Source organism: Condylostylus longicornis, unplaced genomic scaffold (genome assembly GCF_029603195.1).
Source record: "Condylostylus longicornis isolate FDR11 unplaced genomic scaffold, ASM2960319v2 ptg000053l, whole genome shotgun sequence".
Classification (NCBI taxonomy): Eukaryota; Metazoa; Arthropoda; class Insecta; order Diptera; family Dolichopodidae; genus Condylostylus; species Condylostylus longicornis.
Window position 1 is genome coordinate 1,396,883 of NW_026578022.1, and position 16,016 is coordinate 1,412,898.

A 16,016-nucleotide genomic window follows, 5' to 3' on the forward strand; every position below is an offset into this window, starting at 1 on the left:
CGTAAAAATCCCTTCATCCAATGACGCATCACACTCTATTTGTCTTTAACGTGTAAAGGTGAATTACCGTCTGTTACAACAGAGAGATGCCACAAATGAGCCTCCAGCTGATATTGCGTTGTTATTAAAAAAAATGGTCATTGCTTTTATTGAAATCCACCTTTATTTTTGAACTTTGTCTTTGTTATAAAGTTAATTTAAAAAAAAATTATTCACATCGAAAATATTTTGCAATTTTCACAAAAAAAAAAAATTTCTACATTTTTCTTCATTTTAATTTTTCACATCTTATAATGTACATAAAATAATATAGGGCAGCTATTTCCAAAATTTTTAAACAAAAAAAAAATTTTTCAATTTTTCATGTTATACAGGAACATGTTCTGATGTTAGAATAATAGCTTGTGGTGAACTTGGTCTATGAAAATATGTTCCCCATCCGGATGATGTTTCTTCTGGTGCAAAAATTCCAGGACTAAAGTATACAGGATTACTTAATGCCAATCCAAATAAACAAAGAACTTTTCAAAAAATAAATTTTTTTTTAATGATGATTTTAGAACTATACACGTAAAATAATTAAAAATTGTTTTTTTTTGAAAAACACTTACGTGCAAAATAGAATATTATTGTTCTCATTTTGTAATTAAGATGAACTGGAAATATTAAAGTATTCAAATGGAAAAAATCTTACTATCTGATAAGAATCGAAAAAATTTTAAAACCCTTTATATAGGAAAAATCTTAAAATTTATTTAGAACAAAAATTATAATATTTTTTTTATATTATTTTACACTTACACAATTAATAAATTTATTATAAAACTCTGTGTTTGATTTTGTATTTTTCTATATCTGAAAAGGAACTAGTGTCTATAGCTCAACACACTTATAAAATTCTTATTTAATCAACTGTGTAAATCAATTGAAATAATTACATATCGTAAAAAAATTTCGGTAAATAATTTTTCATATTATGGTATTTAAATTGTTGTCTCGTTGGCTTACAACTAATTTCTAATTCCTCTTACAATCAAACCAATTCCACTTTAATATTACACTATAAAAACTCATTTCGCAATATTGAAAAACTTGCAAACTTACAAAATTACACTTGAAACACAATATAAACATCAAATTTAATATGAAAAAAACACACAATACTCTACCCGTAACACATGTACAATTGTGTGAATATTGAAAATGACCCTAGTCCGTTTTAAACTAAGTTAAACCCAAAACAATGCAATATTTATTAGTGTTACAGACAGAATATCTATTTATGTGTTCTTGGATGATTGTGTATTTTAAATAGAACATTGAATGTATAGCATCTCATGTAAACAATATTTAGTAGTCATATGTAGACTGTAGTATAAAGCAATGTGAAGAACAATTTGCCTGTAATTTCTTCATACCTCTGTAGTTCAATTGGTAGAGCGTTCGTTCCTTTGATTACATCATCTACATCTGTTCTGTGCATTTGTATCAAACCTTCCTTTTACCAGTCAATATGCAGCCCAATGTTGGAATATGTTCACAATTGTTCCGTAATTATACCAATTATAAGATAAATTATTTTGTATTTAAAATTAGCAACAAATTCAATTTGCATTTTCTCGAAAGTTCAAATTAATTGTTATTAATTACAACTTATTCTAAATTTCTAAAAAATTTCAATCTCCAATGTTTTCTATCTCTTTTCATCTCACAAAATAAAATATTTAAAATTTTGCACGTTTCAATTGAAATTTCTATAAAATTAAAAAAAATTTCCCGAAAAGACCCCCAAAAGCACTCAACTTATTAGAGAAATTTTTTTTTTGAAAGAAAAATATTTAATAAATTTTTGTTAACTAATTTATTTTAATTTTTAATATCCAAAATTTATGCGGAGTGGACAAAAATATTCATACATACATGTGTGAATTTTCATTTTTTTTCTCTTTATTTAAAAATCATTATTGAACAACATCTTCTGGAGGTGGTGAGAATATAAGAGATTGTGGTGAACTTACAAAATTGAAAAATGTTCCAAATCCAATTGATGATGCTACACCTGGACTGTAATATACTGGATTACTTAATGCTAATCCAAATAAACAGAGAACTAAAAAGAAATATAGAAGCAACAAAAGATTAATTACAATTTTAAAATTTAATTAAATTTTAAAAATTAAAATAAATTAGAAAACAAAAACAAAAACTTACGAACAATACAAAATACGAATTTCATTTTTTAATTTATGTGTGTGTGTATGTGATGAAAATGTGATGATCTTTTTATTTTAAATTTGCGAAAAATTCACAATATTTCTGATGACAGCTTTGAAGTTTGAAAGCCTTTTTATAGGCAAAAAGAAAGTATATATGCAAATAATTTTAATAAAAACAAATAATAAATATAAATAAATAAAATAATAAATAAATTGAAATGCATATACACACTTTTAAACTAATAATTTTTATATTGCGTGTGTGCTTATTTTAAAATTAAAATATAAAATGAAATTTTAATTATCGTATATAGTGTAACGGGTGCAATTATTGACACTCTGCTTGCTATAGTGCTCTTCGAGTATTTTATAATTATTAATTGCAAAAAATTAATTATGGATTCCAATTATTGGACATTATCAATTTAGACAAAAAAATTGGGGACTTCAATATGTAAAATTAGTAATTTTTAAGATTGCTGCGATATTTTTAATTTGATTTGTGCATTCTGTGATGGTAAAATTAGTTATAGATATAAGTGTGCCAATAATCGATCTAATTTTCGATGAATTCCTATTATTGACATGGGCTGTTAATAGCTATATTCTATGAAGGTAATAATTACATAATTGAACTGGTTTTTTTGAAAGTGGTATAGGTCCGCTTTTTAAAAAGGCTAAGTTAATGGTGCTTTTGATGAGCTACTCACATTTTCAATATCTTGTCATCACAGTTTATTTATATCCACAGTTACAATCACAATTTCAGTAAAGTTCTGCTTAAACAGAAAAACAAACAAAATATGTTATTATTGTCAATATTTTTTAATTGATTCAAATGCAAACCCTTAAATATGTCAATATATGAAAAAATGGACTTATACCACTTTCAAACAAAACCAGCTCAATTATAGTTATATACAACACCAGCTATAAAAATTGCATATTTTATAAATTTTTGAAAAGAAATAGCTCAGTAAAGGGAAGAACTGCAAAATGGAAAACGAATACTACATATCATGCGTTATCTAGCTGTGTTAATTGGACCAAGTAATTTTAATTGTCTTTTAAATGTGGCTATTTGTACAATGGAATTCCTTTTAAAATTGTTTATTTAATTTATATTTTGCATTACAACTCCTTTACTATTTATTTTCCTTTAACTAATTATTTTCCTTTATAGCAATCATTGTCTAAATTGTGTTATTTTCTCTTCATTTATAACAATTTATAACAATAATTGTACAGCAATACTATAGTAACAGCTCTATATTTGGGTGTCAATAATTGAAGCATGTCAACAATTGTACCAGGGTGTCAACAATTCTACCTTTTGGTATTGACGCCAATGGTATATTTTTGGTAGAATTTAATTTTTTAATATTTTTATATAATATTTGATAAATTCTATAGTATATAATGGTCAATTTTTTATAATTCTGCATAGAAAAGTTTTATGAGAAATATCGTTTAAGGGTGTCAATAATTGTACCCAGCACGCTATGTTCAACATACGTGCTGGGTACAATATACAATAAAAAAAAATTAGCAAATATCTTTTTTGAGAAAGAAAGAAAAACCTAAATCGATTCTTATAAGCCACTTATGTTTAAAAATTCAATATTTAACCAACTGGATTGCATTTAAATATAATGTTAATGTTTATTATAATAATAATAATATTTTTCTTTTAAAATATTTTATAGACAAAATTTTTCTAAAATTTCTTTCATATATGTACGTATGTACATATATGACTATTAATTTCTTTTTTGTGAATGACAACCCTTTTGTTAAAACTTTACGTTAATTACGTAAATTTTGTGTCAAATTTGCATTACCAATTAAATTAGGTAATTGATTAAATTAATGTACAAATTTTCAATTTACGCAGGCAAACAATTAATTTACTTACACACCTTGCTTTTAAAATTGCAGTATTCCTGTAGCAATACACAATTCAGTAATTTGGATCTCTTAAGCTAAATTATGGTAGCATTTTTGTGTGTATATTGTGTGTATACCACAATTCGTAAATCACACTCATAAATTTTGATTTTGCAAAGCAAAAATTTAAGGAAATTTGTATAAAACTTGTTTTATTTGACTGACAATTTGAAAAGATTAAAAACGCCTCTACAAACTCAAAATCAATAAGCCCAATTTGACTAATTTTTAATTTCATAATTAATCAAACTTACCTTAGAATCTGCATTTATTCACTCGTATACGTGCAGGTTCTTGACCTTTAATTTAATATTTGAAAATTTTTACATTCAAATGTAAATTTCCTGTTGCATATGTACAGGCTGAATTTTCATTTCAATTTATATTATAGCTAAAAACAATTGGAAATACAAAGACCTACGAATAAAAATGTTCAAGTTCATAATTTCACAATCTATTCTAAAATACTAAAATTTATGTAAGTAGTATAATTAATTTCAACTGAGCTCCTAGAACTAAATACACATGTAATTTTGATTAGTAATTTGTTTTTCTTTTAATTTATTAAAAATAAGTAAACAAAAACAAAATTTAATGGAAGTTTAATTCTTTTGCCTAATTTTTATTGTGACGTCACATAAACCCACACATATAACTTGTATGTGTTCATATATAGCTGGTATGTATTCGAAAATATGAAAAATCGCACCCGTAGAATAACACTGTCATATTATAAAATATCGTAAAAAAAAATTTGATATCGTAAAAAATGTGATGTGAAGTAAATTTCATTTTATTTGAAAATATTGAGAGTTGGTTTTAGCAAATTATATCGTTTCTAGCAAAGAATTTTTTTCGAACAATTAGCATTATGTTTTTCAACAAGGATTTAAACAGATTATTTATGAGATTCGGGTGGCTTAGATAGACCACCTGTAATGATATGGTCAATGACGGAGTACTGGTAGCAAAACGTGCCGTTTTTGTGCTAAACAGGTCGCGGTGGACCTACTGCACTGGTCACACAATTTACAAACCCACAATTTTTTTGCTTATAACCTTATTTGAAGATACAGTAGTTTTCTAATATCGTAAGAATTTTTCTTATTTTAAATATAAAATTCACTTGAAATATAATAAAACTTGAATATTTGATCTGGTTTGGCAACAATATTATATTGGTGCGATATATGTTTGTATTTATATATTTATTAGGTACGTTTATTAAGTATTTAGTATTTTAATATTTATAAAATTTATGTACATACATTTTAAATTTTATTTAAATACTTTTAAAATGGTAACAAAGGCTCGGGTCTAAGAGAAATGATGCTCGATAATTAGGTAAATATGGGGCTAAATGTGTGATTTAAAATCGAGGTCAACATAAATAGAATTAATAAACAAAGCGAAAAATGTCCTTTTTACTCATTTCCTGGTTATTTTGGCATTTTTTCAAACAGAGATGACTAGACCCGGCTCTGTAAAAAAATATGTTTAGCTTAATTTTATAAACTAATATTTACCAATTTTATTTTTCCTAAATGTTTTGTTTTGTTATTTAAATTGAAACAATTTAGAATTACCTACATTTATATATATGTATATACAAACATGTGTTCTTTGTATAAAAGTTTGTTTAATATTAATATTGTTTACAGACTTTTAGTAACGCTTTTAAGTCATTTTAATAATGGCAACGTGCCTATTCTGACCTGCTTTCAGTTTATATTGAATTGCTTAGGTTTTTCCAATCAATTTTGAATTCAAAGTAAAACAAGTTGATTTATTTTTCTCTTGGTTCTCTAATTAGTATAATTTTAGTATTTTAAAAACATAAATGAAAACTGTTATATTTTAATAAAAAAATTATGTCGTACCACAATGGAAACATTTTTTAAGTACATAAATCAAGCAGCAGCTCTAAAAATGTTGCTATGAAATGTATTTGTTCTACAAATCTCAACAAATTATTGGAGTAGCTGAAAATATTTACGCTTTGATTTACAATAACTTTTATAAGCAAACCTTGCAGTAAAATATTGAATTTTTCTCATTTCGAAGCGCTGAAATCCGTAACAAAAATACATTTGTATTCAAAATTTTAATAATTTATCATAAGAGGCAGACGGACAATAAACGATGAGTACAAAATTAATTTACCACTCTAAGGGGCATACAATGGTATTTCACGAGCCACCTGGTGGATTTGGAATACGCAGATGACATCGCTCTGCTGTCTCACACACATTCAAACATGCAAGCAAAATTGAACAAGTTTCATACAAAAGCAGCAGCGGTCGGTCTAAAAATAAATACGAGAAAAACCAAATCACTGCGGATCAACGCAGCAAACACTATCCCCTTCGTCATAAATACAACCGCTATACAAGACGTTGAACAATCAACTACCTCGGCAGTATAATATCGACAACGGGAGAGGTCAAAGAAGACGTTGAAAATAGACTAAAACTTTCCAAGGCGGCATTTGGCAAATTATGGATCATATGGAAATCCCAACTGAGAATATTCAACACATGTATGAAGCCGGTCCTGTTGTATGGCTCCGAAACATGGCTAGTGAAAAATGAATACACAAATAAAATGCAGGTATTCATAAATAGGAATAATATAAAGAAGAAAAAATGGGGATGGATAGGCCATACATTGCGATGCCCGCCCGAAACCATTGCAAGACAGGTATTGGAGTGGAATCCGCAGGGTTGAAGAAGTGTTGAACGGCCAAAGAATACGCGGCAAAGAACAATAAAAGAAGAAATCGCCACGGCTAACATGACATGGGCAGAAGTAAAAAGAATGGCTGCTAACAAAGTTCGTTGGAGAAGCTTTATGGAACCTAGGTTCCCAAGGGGAGTAAATTAGGAAGAAACGAAAAAACAACAAAACTAATAAATAATTTTTTCTACAAAATTCACATCTCTGTGGTTTTAACATTTGAGTATATCAAAAAAATTCTAATATAATAAATATTTACTCACTTTTCTCTTTAAAATCAAAATCACTCATTTTACAATGTACTTACAATACGTATTTGATTAAAGAAGAGAGTATATCTATAAGAGATCCCAATATGTAATGTTTTTGGATGTCAGTAGTTATGTCAAAGAAAAGCAATATGTATGTATTACAAAAACCAAATATATGCATAGGTAAATTGATTCAGGTATCTACAGGTATTTGTTTTATAAAATACATGAGAAAATCATTATCACATGCATGTGGTTATTATTAGTTATTTTAATACATTATATATGTAATATGTAGAAGCAGTGAGGCACATAAGTATGTACGTTCTATGCTCATCATAAATATAAATGTATGTAGACTTATATACTCGTTAACTATTATACGTTCTATAAACACATGAGAATTAATAACATGAGTTAAAGTCATGTAGTATAGGTACATAAGCAAGTGATTTAATATTATTATTACAGTATGTATGATGCATAAATATGGGCAAATACTTAAAAAGAGCGAAATCATGGAAAATTCTTTATTTATTTTAAATTAGATTTAATTATTATAATATAGGTAAATAAATTTATTTAAATTATATATTATTTTACTACCTATAATAATTATTATTTTAATGGGATTATATTGAGAATGAAGAGTTATACACTCAGTATATAAGTAATAATAAAAAGACCAATAATAATCATAATTAGATTATGAAGTTTGATTTTACGGCACATACATACATACATACATAGAAATGTTATATCACATTCATTCATACAATATTCAATATTCATTTTGATATTATTGTGTAAGTGTATGTGTTTTGCAGTAACACTTTATATAACTATTATTAAAAAATTAAATTTTTGTTTATATAACATGACTTTTAAGACGATTATTTTTTTTGGTTTTTCTCTCTTTTATTGACAGTTCATTAACACTTTCATTATAGACCCCAAATAAATATTTGTAGATGTATATATAATAGAAAAATAAATATGTATTTAAATATATTAAATGCGATGATTGACGATAATTAAATCTATAATATGAAGTTGATTTAAAAAAGGTGATAGTACAACAACAACAACAAAAAAGTTTTCATTATTCTTAAATTTAAAAAAAAAAATAATAAAATTAATTTTTGATTAATAATTAATTATAATTAAAATATAAGCGCGAGTAGAGTCTCTTATAATATAAAAGTTTTTCGAAATTTCTCGCTCATTTACGAGATTTTTACGGAAAATTTTATTGAATATTGTAATTTGTATTTTTATGTATGTATACTTACGATAATGCAATTATAAGCCAGGTTCCGAAAGGTTTTAGATCTTATATTGTACGTAACGTACTTTAGTAGCTGCTGTTTTATATAAAAGATTGAGTGATTCGTACGAGCTATTATAGTAGTAGAATGAGAAACTCAATTTTCTTACCACTCTTCCTCTCTTGCTCAAATTATTATTGCGAGAATCTAAAATTTGAAATGAAAGAACAATATATCTTATTCTTCTATAATTACAATACAACAATGCATGCAAAAAATATTTACTATACAAAAACTTCAGAAACTCATTCATTATTCAATTATAACTCATTTAGAGTAAAAAAAAACTCATATAATTCCAGTTTTTTTTTTTTTTTTGATATACTTACGTACTATTCACTGTTAGAAAGAGATAAAATTTCCACCCACATATGTTTATTAAACATGTTGTATGTGTAAATATTTTTAATATTACACTACCATTTTGTAATCATCTTCAACATTTTATTATATTATTTTTGCTTAACACTATAAAAGTCTAAAAAGACATAAAAAAAAAATCTATGAGTATGTTTATATGCCCGCCACAATATTCAATATCTTGTAGGTCGATGACAAGATGTTGTTTGACGAGTTTCACTCTTCTTTTATTCTCGTTATAAACTTTTTAATTTAACCATTTATATATTCGTACCATTATTTTGTTATACAGTCATTAATTGAGAAATGAGAACAATATTTTTATGCATTTTTCTATACATACTTATACATGTATAGCGTGGTATTGTAATTAATACTCACTTTTATAAATATTTACTACTCATTCCGTGTAAGAGTTCTTTTAACTTCTTAGTGTTAGTGTTATGCATTTTACATGAAATCTTTTGAATTTTGCGCTCATTTTGAATATTAGAACTAAACATTTTGCATAAAATTCAAAATATAAAATTAAAAATATTTTAAAATATTTTTATTTATTTAAAAAATTTTACTTAATTTTACTTAAATTATGAATGAAATTGATTTAAAAACTTTCAAAAATCTTCAATTTTGATTAAAGAAATTGTGATTTAAAAATTATGCATGAGAAATAAGTAAACAAAAAAATGTTTTGCTCTCTCATATATTTTCTCATTTTTCTCAAATACAAGTTAGTTATTAAAGCATGTATGCGTATGTTTGTATATCATAAAATACCTATTTTGAGGTAAATAAAATAATAATAATAAAAAATCTCATTAAAAGCCGGTTTATCTGTAAACAAAATATTCTCAATTCTCATGAAAAGCCATAAAACAATAAACATTTGTATGTATGTATGTATATAAAATTAAAATCGAAGGAATTGGTCTTTTATTATACATATGTATGTATTTATAATTACAATTATGTTTGATTTACTCTAGTAGTTGAGTAGTAATAGAAAACAAAGAAAAAATTCTCTCAAATAAATTTATACTACTTATTTTAACACTCATTTTTTTACTCGGTCTTTTGAATAGTGTTGCACATTATTGTACTTTTGATACCTTTTCAAAGAATAATATTTCAATTTAAAGATTGAATTTTTTAATTAAAATTTTAATTTATAATAATTTTATTTAATTGTTACAAACTAAAATAAATTAATATTCAACCATTTCTTGAAATTATAAAATAAAATTTCATAAAATTAAAATCCATCATTACTTACTTAAATTAAGAGTGCTTAAAATGCACTACAACAACAAATATAACTTCATACCCCATTTTTCATATTCAATCGAATGGTTTCATTCATGAATTTCGTTTAATGTAGTTTTTCGGAAACTAAATTAGTACGTTTTTTACTCTCAATTCTCTTGAGTAAAATTACTTGAGCGTTTTTCATTAGTATACTTTTTAAGTTCTTTATTTTAAAGTTTCTAGAATTTCCATAAAAAAAAAAAATTTTGTATGATTTTCGGAAACTAAAATATTCTCTTAAAGAAGATATGCAATAAAAAATGTTTGAGTACAATCATATATACATAATATTATGTTTAGATTTGAGTGAAAATAAAAGAGAATATTATTGTTTAGTTTTACCTACAATGTTGATTTTCAAAGTTGTTTTGAAATTGCTAATTAAAATTCTTTAACCATCAACTGTCGATTTATTTGTTCCTATTGTATCGAACTCAAATGAAAGTTGGATCTATTAAGTTCCGATTTTCAAAAAAATATTGAACTACCCATAATAAATACATAGACAGAACAATTTTTTTTTTCATATGTTTACAGTTCTATTTACAGAACTACAGTAATACTAACTTTACCTTTATACAATTCTATTTACAGAATTTTGTCTTTATACAATTCTATTTACAGGACTGTATAAAGATAAAGCTATTGTTACCGAAGTGTAATGATTTTTTAAGATTTGTTATTTGAAATTTGAATATTGAATTAATTGTTGCCTCTGAGAACTCTGAGAACGTCCTAGTTGATCTAATGAGATACATTTAATTTAAGGATTTGTATTAACTTTAGGGTTAATTTATTTTGTAAATAAAACAGGCACATGCTCTAAATCTCAGTAAATATATCAATATGATTTACAAATACAAATATACCATTTAAAATTAGTAAAATGAGTGAAAATTTTAGCGTATTTTGTTTTGCTTCAAATATAATAAAACCGCTCAAGGTATCATATGTTAATTTCAAGTTAAATATTAAAATACTCATTTCAATATCCATGTAGATTCTCCCATTCAATGGTATATATTAGTATCTCTTAACTCCTTTCAACAAAATCAAAACAAATTGAATATTAAAAAATTACTCAAAAAAAAAAACTCAATTGTATCAAAATATTTTTACATTTTTATTTTTTTTTTCTTTTTCCACCAAAAACCTGAATATTATTGAAATTCTTAATGAATAATTTTATTTAGTATTGAAAGCGGCGTTCGTATATGTGAGTCGAAATAAAAGTTTTAAGGTTGGTTATTCCGTCGGTCATTTTATTCTCGAAAACAAAAAACAAAATAAATAAATAAAAATTATGTACGGCTTATTTTTAGAATAATTCAAAAATCTTTTAATTTTTATTATTGCTTTTTGGGAAAAAAATGAAAAATAAGATTTTCATTTATTTTCAATTGCAATTTTTTGTAATTTTGTAAAAAGGTAAATTTTATTAATTAAATTTAATCATCAAAAATTTTGATAAAGAATAACAGAATATTAGAAAAGAAGCGTGCGGTCATAACGAGCGTAATATAGTAATTATACTTCATTATTATAAAATTAGTGTGTATTTTGATTTTGGCTCAGTGTTATTAAAATCTGTCAAGTGTGTCGATTTACAATTGGTAAAAAATAAAAGAATAATATTAATTTATTAAAAGCGAATTGGTTTTTCTACATAAATATAATAAATAAATATTAATTAAAAAATATAAAATAATTATTAGTAGTGAGTGAAATTTTTATGAAAATTAATTAAAGTGTCAAATAGTTTACAGTTTTTCTCGAAATTTACTGTAAGAATCGAAATAAATTGCTTATTTATCGTACTGCAGTGATGAGCGTTGTAAAATGAAAAATTTTCCAAAATGGGCATTTGATTAAAAATGAATGTAAATAATTTAATAATAATTATTATTTAAAATTATCATTTATTAATTCATAAATAAATAAAATATTCATAATCAATAGAGTCATACTTCATATATTAAATTTAATAATTATTATGAGTGTAATAAAATATTAAAATAAAAATCATATTTCTATTCTAAGCTCAAATTTTTAAAAATTATTTCACAAATGAATAAAACATAGTAGGTTCTCAAAATAACAACATTTCTAATAAAAGGAAAATATTTTAATAAATTATAAAAAAATTTAATTATTTTCACACAAAATCTTTAATATAATTAATTTACGGAAAATTTCTCGTAATCATCATGGATCATTTTAATAAATTAATTAAAATCTCAATAATATTATCGATATTAATTAATTTATGTATATGTGGACAACGTTCATCATCTTCAATATCATCAACTGGTATTAATAATGGTGGTGGTATCGGAAATAATAATGGTGTTGGTATTAGCGGTGGTACATCACATTTTGTACAACAAAATGGTGAAATAATATCAGAACATAGTCAATTATCTGGTAGTGAAGATCTATTTCCACATCATGGTCGTTGTGAACCAATTACAATATCAATATGTAAAGATATACCATATAATATGACAATAATGCCAAATATAATTGGTCATACAAGACAAGAAGAAGCTGGTTTAGAAGTACATCAATTTGCACCATTAGTTAAAATAGCATGTAGTGCTGATATACAATTATTTTTATGTTCATTATATGTACCGGTATGTACAATATTAGAAACACCGATACCACCATGTCGTGAATTATGTGAATCAGCAAGACAATGTGAAACATTAATGAAACAATATAATTTTAATTGGCCAGAAAATTTAGAATGTTCAAAATTTCCATTATTAGAATCAAAGGAAATGTGTTTACATAGAAATAATACAACAACAACACCAAGTCCAATACGTACAAATACACCAAAAGTTATACATACACGTAAAGGTTTTATTGATGGACAACCTCATCGTAATATTGGTTTTGTATGTCCAGTACAATTAAAAACACCATCCGGTATGGGATATTCATTAAAAGTTGGTGGAAAGGTAAGTCTTATTTTAAAAATTTTTTTTTTATTAATTTTTAAATTTATTGAAATGATAAAGAGTTCTTACTCTTTTAAATTTTGATTCTTGAATATTATTATAATTTTTTTTTAAATTCTAGGGATTCTTCCCTCAAAAATTTAGTTGTTTTTTGATTTTTCAATTAAAAATTTTTTGACTGATTAAGTAAATTTAATTGGATCAAGTACACGTTTGTTAATTTTTATAGCGTTTTCTGGGTTAGAAAAGGGGAACTAAAACTTGCTGGCATACGAAATGCAAAAAATTTCTTTACTGAATTTTCAATTTTACTTTGAAAATAATAGAAGGGATTCGTAGTGAATTTTCTTTTAGTTTTTGAGTTAGAATAGGAGACTTGTACACTTTTATTAGAATTATTACTAAGTATAATTAATAACTAGCCTGTGATAACTGGCCTATAATATTTAATTAATGCTCAAATATTCTATTGTCGCTTTAATATTTTCCACCGAACTCACCTAATTTTAATTTAAAATTACTTAGTATTCTTAATACACACATTAGTTCCATATTTATTAGCTTATTAGTACACTTACATTGTAATCAAATTTTGTCGATAATATTAGTAAGTACCATATTTGAAAGATTTAAATATTTTAATAGTAATAGGGATAGCAAACTGTCTGGTTTGTCAATTGAGTATTCAAAAATATTAAAGAAATTTTTTACCAAATTCTACAGCAGAGTAACAATATTGAAAGATTGTTTTTGTAAACCAAAAATTCTTCATAAACGAAAAAAATAATTTCTGCAGGGGTAGATTTTTCCCTCATATTGAATAATTTAGAATTCTTCTTTGACTTTATTTGAAATTAATTATGTTCTATTCTAAAAATTTAAAATATTGTGTTAAATTTATATAGACAACATCGGATATTAAATGAACTTCCTTTAAGAAATGTAGGGCGAATTGTAGATTGCCTTAAAAACTTAAAAAATTAAAAAAAAAAATAATTAATAAGAAAATGTTCTTATATCGGTCTCTCTATCTCTATCATATATAGTTCTTAGAAAATATTGCATATCACGTTTTAATAGTTTTCAAAAGAAACTCGTACATACTTTACGGGTAAATGGTTAAAATACAAATTTCTAGAATCATTTTAACGCAAATTTTCTGATCAACACAACCATATGAACACTTACAAATATTTAAAAAAAAAACTTGAATTTCTTATTCTTGAATTTCTTATTCAAGGATAACAACCTTAAATTTCACTACTTACCTGCCATTTTATATATTTCTGTCCTAAATCATCTTCGAATGTGTCAGTCATTTTACATTTATTACTTATATGAGTATCACAATTGTAGGCTATATAAATGCATATATATATGTACATATATTTGTAACAAAACATAATAAAACCATAAATAACTAGGATAAAAATAAAGCAAAAATTGAGTTAAAAATCATGAAAAGAGAGGCAAAAAATACAATTTTTTTTTCTAAAGTATAGAAAAGAATTGAAATCGAAAATATTTTTATTTAAGTTTCATTTTTAAAAGAAAAACAAAATATACACGTATTCAATTCACCATCATCCATCCGGAGAAGATCATGACAAGAATAGAAGGAATATATGCATATGTACATATATTCACCTTTTTTTTTATCAAATACGTGAAAATGTGTGTGTGTGTGTGTAAATTACTTATAAATGTTGATTCTAGTTTCACCTGGCGTTTATTATAGGCTTGCCTTTGTGCTTTTTAAGCAAAAAAAAAAATTGAATTTTCCCATTCCAAAGATATACAGGTACACAACATGTAGATGAAACGGTGATAAGAGATTTAAAGTATAATATTTTATTATATATGCAATCTGTATACTTAGTTATACAAGGTGATTTTGAATGAAAGGGGATTTTGTATTTCGTGAACAAATTATCTATATAGATAGGTAGTGTATTGAAATTTGAGAGTAAGTAAATTTAAGAAACTGATTTAAAAATTTCCAAAAGTACCAAGAGTAGAATTGAAAGAGTAATGATGTTAATCTGGTCGATGCAACCGTTCTGCCAACAAAGAAATTCTGGTATATAATGGATATAAAAAGTAAAAGAGAAGGATTTGTGGGCAGACGCTCTTATGTGCAAAGCGGTGAGGACGCCCTAGCCTTACGGAGATGAAGGTGGGACAAGAGCATTATTAGCAATCAACAGAAAGCTTTAGTGTAAATACATTGTTAACGTTATTATGGCACCCGTCTTTTTTGACCGTTTTTTTACGAAAGTTTGGAGGAGCTATGGACGGTGTATTTGGCGCAGCTTTGTTAATTTCTAATTTTCGTTAGAACAGTAAATTGATGGAGCGAGGGGGGGGGGGCGATTATTATACGTATTATGTGACAGTTTCTGATGGGTCTTCTTGTAGACCTATATTGCATGGGCTTCGAGTGATTGGTTAAACGGGAACATTCTCTTTTATTAAGATTAAGTGAGAGTCAAGTTCTTTTACGGAGAGTAAAAGTAAATTTTTAAAATAGTTTTTTTGTGAACATGCAAACTCACCTTAAATGAACACCCTACATATACAATTAAATATGCTCATTATTGAATATTAATTTTCTAAAGGTATGACGTGATGACGTGAGGTTTAAAAAAAATCCTTCTGTAAGAATAAAGTATGTCCTTTCATGTTTAATTCAAAAATCAATACTACTTTTGGCAAACGTTTAATAAAATTCTAATTTTAAAAAGAATGTCCTTTGCATTTAATTTCAAGGAGCACCCTGCAAAATCGTATGTAAAGGCAGATTGATACATCTTCATACATATTTAATATTGAATACTGATATAGAAAATAGATATAATATGCATTCAAGTAGGTATTTACACACATATTTAGGAATATGTACACATT

At 25.3% G+C, this 16,016-nt stretch overlaps 1 protein-coding gene across 1 annotated transcript; it reads left to right on the top strand.

Annotated features, from left to right (window-relative positions):
- Positions 1–12,279: 12,279 nt before the first annotated feature.
- Positions 12,280–13,253, top strand: LOC129611585 (frizzled-like). Its single transcript, XM_055524793.1, has 2 exons — positions 12,280–13,113; positions 13,231–13,253. Exons 1-2 carry the CDS (start codon positions 12,351–12,353, stop codon positions 13,251–13,253), a joined length of 786 nt encoding a protein of 261 aa, XP_055380768.1. The 5' UTR covers positions 12,280–12,350.
- The last annotated feature ends 2,763 nt before the right edge of the window (positions 13,254–16,016 follow it).

Bases quoted from the DNA above. Each gene is read 5' to 3' on its own strand.
- LOC129611585 (XM_055524793.1), top strand. From the start codon at position 12,351: ATGGATCATTTTAATAAATTAATTAAAATCTCAATAATATTATCGATA. The intron at 13,114-13,230 runs GTCTTATTTTAA...TTTAAATTCTAG, and splicing joins AAAAGTTGGTGGAAAGGTAA to GGATTCTTCCCTCAAAAATT.